At 35.8% G+C, this 14,041-nt stretch overlaps 1 protein-coding gene across 1 annotated transcript in view; it reads left to right on the top strand.

Moving 5' to 3' along the window:
• LOC126976123 (C3 and PZP-like alpha-2-macroglobulin domain-containing protein 8) overlaps positions 1-14,041 on the top strand; it is a 275,988-nt gene that overhangs the window by 202,766 nt on the left and 59,181 nt on the right. The window contains exon 10 of the mRNA XM_050824318.1: positions 5,069-5,186. Coding sequence (XP_050680275.1) covers positions 5,069-5,186 — 118 coding nt within the window. The remainder of the gene's footprint in view (positions 1-5,068; positions 5,187-14,041) is intronic.

Below are 14,041 nucleotides of genomic sequence, written 5' to 3'. Positions count from 1 at the left end.
TGGGAGAGTTTTTTGCGCCGCGTCTTCTGTCTCAGAACGCCATTTGTTTCAGAAGCGGTAGTAGTATCTAGTATATTAGAAATCGCATCTAAAGGAATCAATTTCATAAAAAAATGCCTTTTATGCGTATAAGCTCAATTAATGTGTTAATTACAGTTCCATTTTATTAGGTAGTAATCGTGAAAGTAAATGTACTATCCTTGGTCTTGTTTATGACCCGTTGTAGTTGTGCTCGTAATTTCGCTCGCTGTGATGGTCGGTAAACGATAACTCACTATATGACATAGCTTTATGTTTTGTGTTTATTTCATCATAGTCGGTCGTAAGCTCAATATTATAAGAAATAGTTTGACTTTCGGTTCAAAGTACAGTTAGCTACTAAACAGTTGCCTCTTAAAATGTGCTTACACTCCACTAGACCACAGTCTGAACAAACAGAGGCGACCTCGACACGTACTAGTCGACCCGGACGACTATAATACCATCGCAAACGCGACACCAACACCACCACCGACACCGACACCAAACTAACCACACCGCCGTCGTAGACGTAGGCACGGCCATGTACAACAAACCGCTGCCACTCGTCACTTGGACGATTTCCAGCGGCCGCAACCTAATATAATACGATTTACACACTTTGATAGAAGCCCAACGTGATAGTCCTCGTCCTGTAATCGTTTAACACCACTCACACTCAGATCACAAATCACACACCTACTATAACACTACACACATACACTCACACATTTACAAACACATACATATATCACCGCACTCGCCGGCGAGTGCGAAGTCTATTCAAACCTAGAGTCCATTGGACTAACAGATATATTAGATCGTTAGTGATCTTCTCTCCATCCAGCTTAGTGAGCAGGCGGTCCGAGGCTCGAGCCTCCTTCCGAGATGCGCCGTGCCTGTGAGCTACATTTTCGGCCTCCAAGCCCCCTGTAAAAGCCTTTAGGGCTATCAGCACAGAGGAGGTTTTTAGTCGGTAGGGGGTGTTTACACCTGAGCCCGACATATGGGCCCCGTTTCGGGGACTTAAATACGTAAATGTATTTTCCTCCTCTCGAAAAAAAAGCCTCTTTAAATGATGAAAATTTCTGTATTCAGAAACGATGAGAAGTGACATGGAGTAGGTTTTTTGTTAGAATTATTTGAATATATAAAAAATCAAAGTATTAAAATAAAAATTGATATATTTTATATTTTGGTAATTAATAAATAAATACTTAAATAAATAGTTTGAATTTTTTTTTTGTTATTCCTGTCACTGTTTTATATCGTCTTAACCGATTAGGAAAATAGGGTACGTTTTCCTTATACATATTTTGAGTATGAAATACTATGTCTTTGTTCCATTTATCAATACATTTTATTGTTCTGCCTGTTAAAATATAGCACAAGGTATTTAAAATATTACTCAGCGATTACTGATAATTACAAAATAAAACGCATTAGCCATAATGAATCAGATATTAAAGTTTAAATCACTAATCTAAATTTGGTTTAATTTTAACATTTAATGTTGATTCAATTATTACTCGGTAGCAAACTACAATTTGAATTTACCACACGCTTCCCACATCATGTTCATACATTTATGGGCGATTAAGGCACTATTGATTGAAACTCGAAAAGTAATTTAAGTTAAACAGACGTCGAGCTTCGCTCGTAATGGGCAAACTTTGGCAAGCCTTGTCGGATTGAATAACGTCTGCTATTGTAAGGGTTTCCTTTTATGGGTTACGTAGAGGTTAATAAAATTAATGTTTAGTTGCTACTATGTGCTTTATGGTCGATATTTTAGCTGTTATCGTCTATACTATCTACAGATATAGATAAATTACTACCTTCTACTGTCAGTAATTAGCTGTCAATAATCTGAAGCTGTCCCAATACATCCAATAAGTCATTCATATCACCAGTTCACTGTTGCATCCATACAAACTTCTATCCCCGGTAAGCTTTACGTCGTCCCATTGACAGACAGCGTGTACGGATAAGATGAGTTACCGTCGATAAGTTTATTGGGACAGAAAAGTGAATGATAGTTACGATTTTTTTTTTCAAGTAAGAGATAGACTGAATATTGGGAACGGACGTTATGGATTCATAATGCCTGTCTGTCTGTCCGTCCGTATGTCAGAGCCACTTTTTTCCGAAACTATATTATTGAAACTTGGTAAGTAGATATATAATGTGAACTTACTCATTACTGCTTCACGGCAGAAATGGGCGCCGTTGTGGTACCCATAATCTAGCCGGCATTCTATGCAAAGGATCCTCCTATTGGTAAAATAACTCTACTCTCTTTTAACACCATTAGAAATGAAATAAATTGCCCTGTTACGTGGTGGGGGAGGTGCACACTGGGGCAATGCGGTAAGAGTTAATGGTGCTACCTATTTTGCTACCAACAATATCGACTTGGCAGGAGAAAAACTTCTTATCGAATCCTCTCTTGTCGCGCATGTTATGCCTCAGAAGACTTAAGTTTTTGCTTCGACTACTATAATTAATACGCCATTTGGTTATATATTTTATTATATATACCCTTGACGCCTCGCCTAGTATCAGAGTACTAGATCTTGGTATCGCGAGCGAAGCGGTTCGCTACTTTAAGCATTGCAATAGTTGTAGTTCCAGCCATACATGGAGTATAGTTCTCATCTCTGGTCAGTATCATTACGAATCATAATATTATGATCGCGGGCAACGCAGAGCTACTAAATCTGTTGGTATTCAGTAGCTTGTGTAAAGATCAATCACATTACAGTGAGTAGAGAGAGGGAGAGAGAGAGAGTAGTTGATATGCCATACCCATTACAATGCAGTGCCGCTCAGGATTCTTGAAAAACCCAAAGAATTCTGAGCGGCACTACAATTGCGCTCGTCACCTTGAGACATAAGATGTTAAGTCTCATTTCCCCAGTGATTTCACTAGCTAGACGCCCTTTAGACCGTAACACAGATATTCACGGCAGAAATAGGCGCCGGTGTGGTACCCATAATCTATAATAATCATAAAGCCGGCATCCTGTGCAAAGGAGCATACCACTGGTAAACTTACCATCTAGGTGGCGGTGATTCTTTTATAAAAAAAATCTGAAATCACAAATCAATTTATATGGTTCTCGCAACAGCTAAAGAACACAAAAAGAAACAATGAATACACTGAATTCATAAAATTTAAATACAAACCCCATTAAAATGAATTAATTATGAAACATGATATTCCATTTTTAGCGGGGCTATTAAAAAAATAACGAGTCATCATTAATGGATATCTCACTGCGAACTCAATTTAATTAAACAAAACGAAAACAGGGGAATTGGATATTGAGTGGACATTACAAGCTTTGTGCAGCCTGTCAATTTAGCAATATACGAATTTCGTTTCAACATAGCTGTTTCCCGTGGCATATTTGTTTTTCTCAATCCTTTGAGGATTTCATACTTGTTTTAGATAAAGGGACTCTTTATTCAATAATATTGTTTTCCGTCTATCGGTCTTTCTTTTTAATGAAATTAAGGGATGAGACGAACAGGATGTTCAGCTGATGGTAATTGATACGCCCTGTTTATAACTATGTAGTGCTGCTTAGGATTCTTGAAAAACCTCAAAAATTCTGAGTGGCACTACAATTGCGTTCGTCACCTTGAGACATAAGATGTTCAGTCCCATTTGCATAGTAATTTCACTAGCTACGGCGCCCTTCAGACCAAAACACAATAATGTTTATACATTACTGTTTCACGGCAGTAATAGGCGCCGTTGTGGTACCCATAAAGGAGCCTCCCACTGGTAAAAGTCTGCCTGGGCTGTCTGGTTTTCTAAATTACGCGTGGACATTTAAGTTGAAGTTAGCTTCATATTATATATACATGTCTTCAATGATATGAAGCTGTTTTAGACAATGTATATAAACTGCAGTTTATTTTTATGTGTCACCTTCCTTAAAGCCCGGCAATGCTCCTGCGATTCCTCTTGTGGTAACAATATAAGTGACAGATGTGAGATAAAAAAGACAATAGGGTCACAGTGTGTGGTTAATTGTCGTTGTGTTGCCGCACTTATTGTAACTAGGAATTACTGAATAAAAGATGTTTAGAATTTTTTTAAGTATTATTCTTTAACCTTTAAATACAACACCTCTGGTGTAGCAAGAAAATGTGGGCGGCGGTGATCACTTAACACCAGGTGACCCGTTAGCTTGTTTTCTCCTCCTTTTCCATTATAAAAATAATGCAACTATCGGTTGTACCTACGACAAGATTGGTATATATTGAGTATTTCCACAATATATTGTCGTACGGTATTCTACTCTGAGGTACGTTGGCCGATATTGATAGCATCTTCATCTTACAGAAGAGAGCAGTTCGCCTTATATCGGTCTTCGAAGTCCAACTCATTACGAAATCTGTTTAAATAAATAAAAATACTTACAGTGCCATCAGAATATCAAAATATTATTTATACGAGGAAAATATGTCTAAAAATGTTTAAAAGTGTGAACTGCATAACTTTAACAATAGACATAAACATAAAATTTCCATACCCAGTTTTAGAACTACTAAGGCAAATAAGTCATTTTTGGAAAATTCTGTTAGATTGTATAATAAACATGGGGAGTTTAACCATAAATGAAATGTCTGACAAAACTTTTATAAGTTAATGTAAAAAAAAAGTTCATTTTCATTTATGATGTGGGAATTATTTTATTAATTTCATTTAGGGTAGGCTTTTTTGCGCAGGATGCCCTCTAGGTTAAGGGGCAGTTTGTTTCAGATGTTTCTGTGAAACCGCGATATCGTACAGTTTGCAATAGTGTAGTCATATTACGAATTATTAGATGTGCCTACACTTACCAGTGGCTCCTTTGTACAGGAAGTTGGAACTTCTTGAATATCAATGAGAATAATTTAGGTCCAGGTAGGCAATCAGCCTACGTAACCCATGATATATTTTTGCCATTGCTTTCTGAACTGTGCATTGAGAGGCATTTTGGATATGACGTAATGAATATTAGGTGTTTTTGACACAATATTACTTTGTTAACAGATTCCCAGTAACTGCGGATATGGCTCCGATGAGTTCATTGCTCGTCTATTACGTCACAGAAGACGGAGAACCAGTGAGTGACGTCGTTAGCTTCCACGTCAAACTTCTGCATAAAGAGGTAAATATTTAAATCACCGTAACTTCTGAGGCTATAGCAAAATTGTACTTACTCATAATTTTTAACGGGAACACGTAGAACGCTGCGAGAATTTAAAGACCTTTTCTTGCGATCATGAGTGATGAAAAATTCTGTGGCTGAACGAGAACGAGAGAACGATACTTATATTATAATAATGAAACACTTTTCACTGAAGTTTATTTAACATATCAGGCATCAACTGTAAAGTAGATCCTGTAGCTGAAGCCACAACAGGAGAGTTGAACAAGTCATACAAGATTTTATAAACGATACGTCACTCGAACGGTTGGCTCAGTTGGAAAGGGGACTCGCACGGAACGCGATAAGTCGCGGGATCGAGTCCCGCATCGTTCATAAAATTTTGTTTTCAGTTTTAGTTTTGTGAACTTTATTCAGCATATCATAAGTACCGAGCCATTATTATAATTTTACAACAGTTTTCTAAATTGTGTTGTACTTATTATTACTGCTATACTAAATAAAACAGAATTTTTGTCAAAAAATTACACTTACGAAGTCAAAATTGTGTTATTTTTCCATTTATTACTTCGGAAAAGTTTGAGATTTAATAAGACGAACAAAAATAGGATAATATGTAAGGAAGATGGGGAATAATAAATCGGCTATAACGATCCGGGTGAAATTTACTACATGGAGGCTGTTGGAATGGATAAACCGATCAACCTAGGTGTGATCTCTGAAAAAACGCGTTTTCCAAGTTTTCACATCGAGCATAATCTAGTCACCTATTATTCTGATAAAACCTACATCAGTTTTGCATTGCATTTAGTACTAATATAAGTGTGGTAGGTATTAATTATTATAATAAGGCAAAAGTGTAGCGCCTCGTGTCAAACTCTTTAACGGCCGTTCCCAATATACTATCTACAGATAGAGATAAGTTACTACCTTCTACTGTCAGTAATAAGCTGTCAATAATCTGAATTATATTGGGACGCGTGAATTGAAATTTGCATACAAACTTCTGTCGCTGGTAAGCTATACGTCGTCCCATTGACAGACAGCGTACGGATAAGGTTTACGGTTTTTACGGAGTTTCCGTCGATAAGTTGATTGGGACAGAAAAGTCAACGATAGTTACGATTATTATCTCAAGTAAGAGATAGACTGAATATTGAAAATGGCCGTAAAACATAATGGATCAGAATGGCGCTTTAATGGTATTTATTATTGTAATGTAAAATAAATAATTGTAAAATAAGGCGTCTTTTGTGGTATTTATTATTTTTAAATGATTTATCATTGCATCAGTGTTATTATCATAATAATACAACAGTTTTGCTCATTAATATATTATAATAATTAAAATAAACTCATTAATATAGGACGGAATGCACCTTGCTATAGAATTTGTTCCTCATACAACTCCATAATTTTATATGATGCTGATTTAGATCTCTTCAACGACAATTTAGCGGATCTCAAACGAAAATTATTTGCAATTGCTTAATATTGACATAAGATTTTCGTGTATATATTCATAAATTGTTAATTTCAAGTATTTATATGAAAAGTTTAATTTAATTAACTTATTATTTTTATTTTAAAAATTTTAAGTTTTGTTTTTGCCTATTATAAATATATATTATGAAATGCTGTGAATGCCTTAAATTAATAGATATACTAGACTATATAAATTCTTAATAATGTGTAAGCAAAGGTCATGTATTGTCATGTATTGTTGGTGTTCCAATAAATAATATGTATTTCAAATTTTAATTTAAAATGATTTATTGTAAATACAGTAATTATTAAAAAAAATATCTAATTGTTCACCTATGTATTTATTGCCTGATTGCACTACATAGTGTATCTACTGTTCAATAAGTTCGTAATTAGTTGGTAAATTACATTCAATTTAACCATTTCCCAATATTTTACATAAGATCGTTAAAAACCCCTCAGATAAATTGATTCAGTCATCAGGGAATACAAGTCCGTAAGCGTTCTTCATCGTCCTTAGTGTAATTAATTGGAAATATTGAGATTAATGGATGCGACCGACTTAGAAAGTCTTGAGCTGTTACGCAGATTTTAGTGCGAGATATTAAAAATTTAAAGCAAAGCAATTTAATAAGTCTTAATAATGATTATTTTTTACAATTTATGTCTTAATAGTAATTATTATTAATGAATTCCTAACTTTCAACAAATTAAATGAACAAAGTTTGACCCAGATTTGTGCTACCAATTATACGGACACAGAAATTGAAGCTGGAAAAAGTATTATGTATAAGTCGTATGATCATAGAGCGAGACATGTGCAGCGTAAAGGAGATGACAAGAAAAGCGGAGTATCAAGGACGTTATTAGATTATTAAAGGAAGTGGACCCGATGAGCAGCCTAACATTGTTGCGAAGGACTTAAACCGGTTGCCACCAGTTTAGTTAACAGGAATTTTGAAGGATACGTCGATTATGAAAAAAGAACTTGAAAGAAACTTTTATTTTATGAAAATAAGGGACGAGACGAGCAGGGTGTTCAGCTGCTGGTTATTGATACGCCCTACCCATTACAAGAAGAATTGGACTTCTCAAAGAGATGCTACGACTACGCATTAGAGGACTGCATTCAGAGAAAATGTGGAAGGTGGTTCCATCTGCACTATTACAGAAGCGTCGGATAGCATTGGGTAGCGCTTGACGAGTTTTCACATTAATTTATTCTATTTGCTGAACGGAGTTGCGTTTTTAGCAATTTGGAAGCGCACCAGTGCAGTGGCAGGATCCTTTGTAGAGGATGCCGGTTAGATTCTGGGTACCACAACGGTGCCTATTTCTGCCGTGACTGCTTCACGGCAGAAATAGGCATAATGTGTAAACATTATTGTGTTTCGGTCTGAAAGGCGCCGTAGCTAGTGAAATTACTAGACAAAGGAGGCTTAACATCTTATGTCTAAAGAAGGAGAGCGCAATTGTAGTGCCGATCAGAATTTTTAGGGTTTTCAAGAATTCTCAGCGGCCCTGCATTGTAATTGGCAGGGTGCATCAATTACCGTCAGCTGAACGTCCTGTTTGTATCGTCCCTTATTGTCATAAAATAACTTTGTTTACAACCAACATCAAATGATTACGAATCAGGCTATTTACAACTACTCGAAATGAATTAAACTTAACAAAACCTTTCTCAATCAAATAAAACAATTTTCAACAAATTAATAAAATTACTAAAACTAAAATGGCTAACACTAAATTATTCCCTGCCAGTTTATAATGAATGAAATAAAACTTTTAACTCCAGTTCACTGCGTGCCAAGTTTCGGAGTAACAGAAGGTCCTTATATAATATTTATACCAATTATGAACCGACCTATTCGCCAACCGTGAAATTGAACAACGTTTACCAACCTTAATTAGTGTAATGTTGACTCTCAGATCTGGTATTGTCTTAGTTTTTGAAGCCTACTTGCTTTACTCAATGGTATTAAGCATATGGTTGTATTTTCTTCATTAAAAAATGCCGATCGTGATCGCCTTCTATCTACCAGTGGGAGGCTCCGTTGCTCAGGACGTCGGCTAGATTATGGGTACCACAGCGGCGCCTATCTCTGCCGTGAAGCAGTAATGTGTAAAATTACTGGGCAAATGAGACTTAACATTTTGTGTCAGTGTGACGAGCGTAATTGTAATGCCGCTCAGAGTTATGGTTTTTGCAAGAATCCTGAGCGGCACTGCCTTGTAATGGGCGTATAAGCTGCCATCAGCTGAACGTCTTAATCATCTCGTCCCTTACTTTCATAAAAAAGTCCTTCAGTCGTTTAACCTATAAAAGAGCTTTAAATAAATATTTAAAAACACATTCAAGTTGACATTAAAAAGTACGTATCATCATATCCACTGCTGGACAAAGGCCTCCCCCCGAAAGATCTCCACGACGGTCGTTCCTACGTTGCCCTCATCCAACCTATTCCGGCGATCTCGAACAGATCATCGGTCCATCTTGGGGACCTACCAACACTGCGTCTTCCTATACGAAAAGTACCAATATAAGAAGCAATAATAGAAAACATCTCATAAGAATTTATTACCATTTCATTTTCAATCCAGCAAAGTGGGGTCTATTTTATATTAAATCCAATTAAATTGACTTCAAAGTCCGTAAAGAAATAATTCATCCTTAAATTCCATAGTAGTCATAGTCAAAGTCAAATAAACTTTATTCAAATAGGCCTAAACTAAGCGCCCCTGAATTGTCACTATAAATATTTCTTTTAAATTACTAAATTTACTTTATGTTCGTAAAAAGTTGTGCTCGTGAGAAGAACATATAAGAAACTCATCAGCCATTCTTTTCAATCAAATAGAGTATTTTACAAGAGCTGTAATATACATAACAAATTAGTTTGTAAGGTACTGCATCCAATTTCATAAAAAGTAATAAAGAACTAACTGTATAAATACGAGTATAAATTTTCGTATAATGGATGCATCAACCTTGAGAGCTTGAATTCATTGTTTGTGTAAGGATTCTTGGTGAACATGTAATGGTCGTGATTACTGTCATAATTAGTAATTGCATCCAAAAAAATATAATAATTTATTAACTATAACAGGTCGACCTGGCACCACAAGCATCAGCAAAGCAACATATGTTCGTAAAAAGTTGAGCTCGTGAAAAGAAAATATAAGAAACTCAACGGTCACTCTTTTCAATTAAATAGAGTATTTTACAATATGCATAACGAATTAGTTTGTAAGGTGCTGCACTGCATCCAATAAATGAGTCGTGTTTAAATTATTTCATCAAAAGTTAGTAGGTATCAATATTATAACAAAACCGATATTTGACACGGTCGATTCAGACTGAGTTTCGAAATAATCTTTCAGCCAACGGCTAAATATAATTTCTATCATGACGTTTATCCCTTGCAATCCCGGTCTAAACGAGCGTGCGTGTGACAAGGATTTATCTGGCTGGGATAAAGATTTGACGGTCTATATTTTGATTTCATGCCACGCTGAATGTATTGCTTCCGGACGCTTTTCCGTATGATTGCGTTGTGGATTGACAAACGTGGCTATTGTTGCCTTTACAATACTTAGGTTGAATATATCTAAAATAGAATAATTGATTAACTTATGTAGTACTTACTGCCTTAGATAATTTATACGTCTAGATAGACTGTGACAGCTGTGAACACATCGAAGAAAATACCGGCAAATTGTTAGCCTCTATTTTCAACAAACGCACGCACACTAAAACAAAGTGCCTCACGTATCATGAGTGTACGAAGTAGCTGTCATGTATACTAAAAAAATAAACCTGCCCAGGTTACTACCTACCTACTAAATAGTACTACTATATTAGTTTATTCAGCTTGTTTCTGGGACTTTCTGTAACTGACTAGCAAAATTATATATTCATACCATTTACCACTTGAAATTTAATTTTACTGTTATTTAAAAATATTTCTTAGTGGACCTTCAAAAAAGAAACATACTTCTCACGCAGAATCTGACTATCGTGATCTCTGTCATTTAAGGGTCATATAGTAGATAAATATTTAATTGGACGTCATTATTATATAACATTATAAATTTTGTTATTATGGAATATAGGAAAACTAAAGTTTGACAGAAATTAAATTTTTACCACTGGGAGCCTTCTTTTCACAGGATACTGGCTAGATTATGGGTACCACAACGGCATCTGATTCTGCCGTGAAGCAGTAATGTATAAACATTATTGTGTTTCGGTCTGAAGGACGCCGTAGCTAGTGAAATTACTGCGCAAATGAGACTTAACATCTTATGTCTCAAGGTGACGAGCGCAATTGACATAGACATAGACATAGACATAGACATATTTTATTTCACATCATCATCACACAATTTAATTTACAAAGTTTTATTATACACCTTAAAGTAAAACATAACAATATCGCTTAAAGTTAAATAATATTTGTGAACATAATTATATATTTTACAATAGAATCGATAATGATGCGAAAATGGACACCGCTCAGCGTATGCTGTAGCAAATGCTACAGCGCTGGTTTTCAGCGTAGCCCATTACGAGACAAACTCGCGCTGTGGTTTAGAAACGTTTTAAAATTTTTAATTACTTACAGCATGACACATACTTACTTAAAACTGAAAACCTACCCAAATACCTTATACGTAGAAAAACCAACATTAAAGAATAAAGAAAGACAAAAATTACCAATATAAAAGATACAAAATATGCAAAACTTGATAAAAAATATAGTACACAACAAAAAATACAAACGCTGCGATTACAATATAAAATTAAAATAAAATAAAATAAAGCCAGTTCAGAAAATATATATATTATATATATATTCAGTTTACCTAAGATAAGTGGGGACTATTTTGCCACCTATTTGTAAATCTTTTTGATAGTTTACTAAATAGTTTTTGTATTTTAATTTAAAACTATATATGGAGCAACTATTCCTAACTGGTGGTGGTATATTGTTCCAACACTTAGTGGCAGCGTAACGGAAACTACCACGAAAGGCAGAAGTGCGGTGAGGAGGAATAGTAATTGGAATACTTCCTGTTCTGATAGGATACCTTGTTTCTGAGGCATGGCGCCATTTCAGTTTTTCGTACAGATATTCCGGGCGACCTTTGCGTATTATACCGAATAAAAGAGTGGCCAAATGAAGCTCCCTACGTAACGTCATCTTAAGTATACCGGCGTTGTTTAGGTGTGGAGTGATATGAGTTCGAGGCGGTAAGATAAAGCAGAATCGAGCACAGGCGTTTTGGACCCTTTGAACGATTCGTTCAGTACGCGCAAGCAACCGCGAACCATATACTGTATCACCGTAATTAAACAAAGATAGGATTATCGAGTCACATAGTGTAATGCGATGATCTATACTTAAGAAGTCTCGAATACGATATAATATTTTGAGCCGGTAAAAAGCTCTCCGACTCAATTCGAGCACATGTTTCTCAAAATTTAAGCCATCGTCCATTAACACTCCTAGATTACGTGCTTCGGTTACCCGTTCTAATTGTATACCTATAACATTTACATTAGGCTGCGATGATACAATTTTATCTATTTGAAGTTTAGACCCCAAAATCATGTATTTTGTTTTACATGGGTTTAATACTAAAGTATTAGCCTTAGACCACATATGAATGCGCTTCAGATCGCTATTCAATTTATTTACTGCGTCGGTAGTATTTTCTGGTCGAAATGAGATGTATAGTTGTATGTCATCTGCATACATGTGAAAATTACAATGCTTTATGATGTTCGATACGTCGGCAGTATATAGAATGAAAAGCAAAGGTCCCAAAATTGAGCCCTGTGGGATTCCTCTACTTAATTGTACTGGCTCTGACAGCAATGGGTATCCACTATCATCTCGAAGCTGAACACGCTGGTTACGGCCACTGAGGTAGCTTGAGAACCATTTCACTGTGTCAGGTTTCACACCGTAAGCGCTCATTTTTGAAAGAAGCAAGGAAATATTAATAGCTTCGAAGGCGCGTGAAAAGTCAAGGAGCACCATGATAGACCCTTGACCATGATCACGAGCACACAAGATATTATCGACAATGTCTATGAGAGCAGTAGAGGTGCTGCGACCTTTCCTAAAGCCTGACTGATGAACCGGTAGGAGTTTATTACTTTCCAAGTAAGTCGCGAACTGCATATATACAACACGTTCCAAGACTTTCGAAATGCAAGGAAGAATACTTATCGGACGCAAATCTTTCAACTCCGTGACATCTGCTGTTTTTGGTAACGGTGTAACAATGGCTGACTTCCAGGCGTTTGGGAAAGTGTTTGTCAGAATGGATGTGTTAACAATATGAGTGATTGTACCTAAAGAGTGAGGAAGAGTTAGAAGTAGCATATCAAGAGATATGTCATCTATTCCGACAGCGTTAGACTTAATTTGATTTATCACCTTAAAAATGGTAGCTTCGTCTACTGTTTTAAGCTGGAACTCAGACTCTGTGAAGCGGTGGAACTCATAATATGTCAGCTGTGATAATTTTATTTCATTCTCGCCTGGGACTTTCGAAAAATGTAAGTTTATTGCGTCTGGGTCTCGTAAATAGTTTGGGATTACGGCGTGGCGGGTCTTTGGTGAAATATCAACGCATTTCTTCAGGTTATTCCATAAATTCTTAGAGCTGCTTGAGTGCCTATTAATGTGCTGGCTGAAGAAAGCACGTTTTTCTGAATATATTGCTGTATTTACTATACTCTTTAGATTTTTATAGTAGACTTTGTGTATTTCTAATCCAGACAAACGAAACCTGTCATATGCGTCGTTTCGTAATTTCATCATATGCCTAATGGTGAGTGTAATCCAGGGATGGCTAGGCTTATTAACTAAGATTCGTTTTTTGGGTATGAGACTGTCAAGAATTGATAATAAGCACCCATTAAACTTATCTACTAAATTATTAACATTTAAATTCATTTGCAACATTGACCAGTCTATTCCCTCAAAATATGAGCTGAGTATATTATGATCTAAACTTTTTAAAGGTCGAATTACAGTCCATACAGGTGCTACTTTATTATATTTTAATTTAAGTTCCCCACAAATGAAAGCGTGACCACTTAGCGAAGGAATATAATTTACTTGTAAATTTTTTATATTTAAATTTGTACAAAAGACATCTATCAAACTGCTGCTGTGATCTGTAAAGTGCGTTGGTACATTAATATACTGCTTTAGGTTCATACAGGTTAAAAAGTGCTTTAGTTTTTCTGAACCGGAATAATTAACTAAAACATTAATATTAAAATCGCCTACTAAAACCATTGAGTCGTATTTAGCAGAAAAATAAATAATACTCTCCGTAAGCGCGTC

This window comes from Leptidea sinapis, chromosome 39 (assembly GCF_905404315.1).
Source record: "Leptidea sinapis chromosome 39, ilLepSina1.1, whole genome shotgun sequence".
Classification (NCBI taxonomy): domain Eukaryota; kingdom Metazoa; phylum Arthropoda; class Insecta; order Lepidoptera; family Pieridae; genus Leptidea; species Leptidea sinapis.
Note: the sequence above shows the minus strand (reverse complement) of the source record. Positions and strands in the feature narration are given on the sequence as shown.